The sequence below is a fragment of the Cryptotermes secundus genome, unplaced genomic scaffold, assembly GCF_002891405.2.
Source record: "Cryptotermes secundus unplaced genomic scaffold, Csec_1.0 scaffold465, whole genome shotgun sequence".
Lineage (NCBI taxonomy): Eukaryota > Metazoa > Arthropoda > Insecta > Blattodea > Kalotermitidae > Cryptotermes > Cryptotermes secundus.
Genome location: NW_019738964.1, coordinates 1,781,122 through 1,784,746, shown reverse-complemented (window position 1 = coordinate 1,784,746; position 3,625 = coordinate 1,781,122). Strand labels below are relative to the sequence as shown.

Sequence of the window (3,625 nt, the reverse complement as noted above, 5' to 3'; positions counted from 1 at the left end):
GAATTGAATTGAATTATTATTATTGTAATGCTGACACAACCGGCATTGTAAGTAAAGTAAAAGACTTTATGTCTGAGGTTGTTATAGTCCTGGAAGGATCTTCTTAACTTAACCTATGCTGTTCAGTTCGTCCCCCTCAGGATCTTAAATTCTATTACTATGGGGCTGATGGCCGGATTTTAATTTGGGGGTGAGGGAGGCAGAGCGTATTGAAGTTAAAAAATGAAATGTATGGCCAGCTGGACTATGTGCACGCGTTGTTACAGTAGTGCAATGCACCACCAATAGAAGTTAATGGAAAATGAAGAAATGTTCTCAGACATACAGTGTGCAGTGTCTGGTTGTTATACTTCCATAATATTCAGTGAAACCATGCCTTGTTATTTTTCCTTTCCTGTTTTCAGTTGAAAAATCTTGGCTGCTACGACTCTAATTATCATCACTACACCACATAATTATTTGTTATTGCTCTTTAAATCATAGATAAAATATGTATTAAATGGAAAGGAAATAATTCCCTTATTTAGAAATATGGTTTGTGTATCTATATGCAGCAGTGTTTCCCAGACAGTTTGTAGAATTCGTTTGTTTCCAGATTTTACTGCTAGAACCAAAACCAAAATAGAACAGATTTGGTAAAAGCTATCCCTGTAACAGGCCATGGAGACCCATTGGGTTGTGAGACATCAAGGCTCCCACATTTTAAGATAATTGCCTAACAAATGGCAGTGAGATTGTCAGCCTTATGTGCCGGCTGCCCTTTACCCCGAGGAAGATTTCTGGTATTCATTTCTGTTAGAGGCTGAGTTGACCCCAGGGCCATAGTGCAGCTGGAAGTATTAGGTCAATTGAAAATACTCACCACCATCTATGAGCTGACTCTAAAAAAATGTGGAAGCATTGATGTCTCACAACCCTGTGGGCCTCCATGGCCTATTACTGAACAGATTTGTTACAATTCAGAAATGAGAAAGACAATGGAATTCACAATTAAAGGGTTTTCTATTGTATAATTGGATTACCAAAGAAAGTTTGTATTTTTCATACCATAAATTCACAAAATAATGCTTGAGTTCATGGCTCCTGTTCAACATAAAATATGCTAGTATTCTGTTATTTGTAAGATTTGAGGCTTTCACGGCAGTGACTATGAAGAAAGCAGTCTTCTGGGATTTGGCACCGTGTATATGTGGTGTTAACTGACGTTTCAGAGGAAAGCAGACAGTCTGCTGTTACCGGTTCTCACGGTCTCTTCGCTTGCAGATTTCTTATATTTTTTCTTCTACCCTGAAGATGGAGGCGATACGTTCCTCCGAAACGTCGGTTAACACCACATATATACGGTGCCAAATCCCAGAAGACTGCTTTATTCATTCTGTTATTTGTTGTAAAAAAGGCTTCAGAAATAGGAGTATGTGTGCTCACTTGTCACGGGCAGGTCACCCAAGGTAGGTGTGGTGAGTATAGAAGTATTTGTGTGAAGAGTGGGCCGCGCCAGAGCTCAAGTGGGTAGTCGCTGGCTTCCCACTGCGGTGGCCCGGGTTCGATCCCGGGTCTGGTCAAGTGGGATTTGTGGTGGACAGCATGGCGCTGGGTTGGGTTTTCTCCGAGTACTTCGGTTTCCCCTGCCAATCTTCATTCCACCAAATTCTACATCATCATAATCACCCAGGGCAGGCTACAATAGGCCAATCAGTGGGTGCCGTACTGAGTGGACCCAGTTGGACTCCACCCCCACTAAGTGAAATTAAAAAAAATTGTGAAGAATGTTCCAAATGAGTGGATTTTGTTAATTGGTAAAGATATATAAGTTACATTCCTAGATCCCTATGTAAGAATTGATGTAGCACATATATGAAGTGTGCTGTTGTAGTAACAAAAATCTTCATGAATTCACTTATGTGTGCTAATTTTGTTTTCAGGTAATGCAATTTTGACATTAAAGTCAAAAGACCCTGTGAAAGTAGTTACTGTCCGTGGAACAAGCTTTGAGCCAGCAGCACTGGAAGGGGGCAATACCAATACTGAAACAGCACCAGCTGGAGACTATAAAACAGGGTTATCTCAATTTTTGAGCCAAGAGCTAAGTAAAAGTGACCGACCAGAGCTCACCAGTGCCAAAGTTGTTATCAGTGGAGGTGAGTAGCCTCCATAGTGGTGTAAATTTGTGCATGGGTTGTTTTCATCATTCTGTTGCAAAGAAAGGCAGGGTACTATATTGGGAGTAAAGTAAGTAAAAATAAAGCTATCCCTGTACCAGGCCCTGAAGGCCCATAGGGTTGTGAGACGTTGAGGGTCCCACATTATCTAGGCAGTCAGCTCAAAGATGGTGGTAAGGTTGCCAGCCTTACGCGCTGGCCGCGCTTTTCCTCCCCAGAAAAGTTATTTAATTAATTCCTGGTACTCATTTCTGTTAGAGGCTGAGTAAACCCCAGGGCCTAGTGCGGCTGGAAGGATTAGGTCAACTGAAAAAAATTCAATGACCTCATCAGGATTTGAACCCGCAACCTTCAGGCTTTTAAAAGTAACATTGTTTACTTTTGGGTTGTGAACGTTGATGGCTTCCACCATGTTTCTAGGGATATGGGATTTGATGTTTACTATGAAGATGTCTGTCTTTCAGGGTGTGACCTTATGCAATCTGGTAAATGTGTGCCATTGTTTCAGAAGAACCTGCTATCTCCACTCTTCTCTTCTGAAAATAAAGGCAAACAAGTTCCTCTGGAATACTTATAAATATCTACCATACCACATGGTTTCACATCCCAGAAAACAGTTATCTTCATGCTGTTATGGATGTTCCTGACATTCAGTACATCCCCAGTTTTTTTTTTTTTGAATGGTGGAAGGCAGGAGAAGCTCGGATAATAAAAAACATGTATCATTAATAAATGTCACATCTTCAAGTAGCAGACTCATTGCATCATAAACTATTAATGTCATGGTCATAATATTGCTATGAAGGAGAGTTCTAAAAGTAGTAGCACCTGTTTTTATTTTGTACCACATATACTTGGTCGTTGACTTACGACCTATGCAACTTATGACCACAAAAAAATGAAAAATAAAAGATTAAAATGTAAAAGTTTTTAAAAATAGATTATGTAGATGATAAANGGGTGTCCTGCATAGCGCCAATACGTCACAATATTTTCATGTATGTACTTACTTATTTATGGAGCTGAGCCCTTCTTGAAAAGCCACCAAATCTGCAGCTACTCGAGAATTTTCCAGCATTTTATGGAACCCGAAGGTTCATTACCGTGTTCACAAGAGCCCTCCACTGGTCCCTATCCTGAGACAGATCTACCCAATCCACACCATCCTATCTCTCTAAGATCCCTTATAATATTGTCCACCCACCTATGCCTTGGTCTTCCCTGTAGTCTCTTTCCTTCTGGCTTTCCCACCAATATCCTATACGTATTCCTCGTCTCCCCCATTTGTGCTACATGACCTGACACCTCGTCCTCCTTGACTTGATCATGTAATTATACTTGGAGAAGAGTACAAAAAAAAAAGATTACAAAGGTTAATTGAATTGAATTGAATTTATTTACATTCTATAAATCCTAAGCAGGTTAGTACCTTTGGATACAGAACAAGTCAAAATGTTACATACATA

At 40.1% G+C, this 3,625-nt stretch overlaps 1 protein-coding gene across 1 annotated transcript in view; it reads left to right on the top strand.

The window, feature by feature from the left end:
- The window catches only part of LOC111871480 (electron transfer flavoprotein subunit alpha, mitochondrial), a 22,775-nt gene that overhangs the window by 15,152 nt on the left and 3,998 nt on the right, over positions 1-3,625 (top strand). Inside the window, exon 4 of the mRNA XM_023864634.1 lies at positions 1,923-2,138. Coding sequence (XP_023720402.1) covers positions 1,923-2,138 — 216 coding nt within the window. The remainder of the gene's footprint in view (positions 1-1,922; positions 2,139-3,625) is intronic.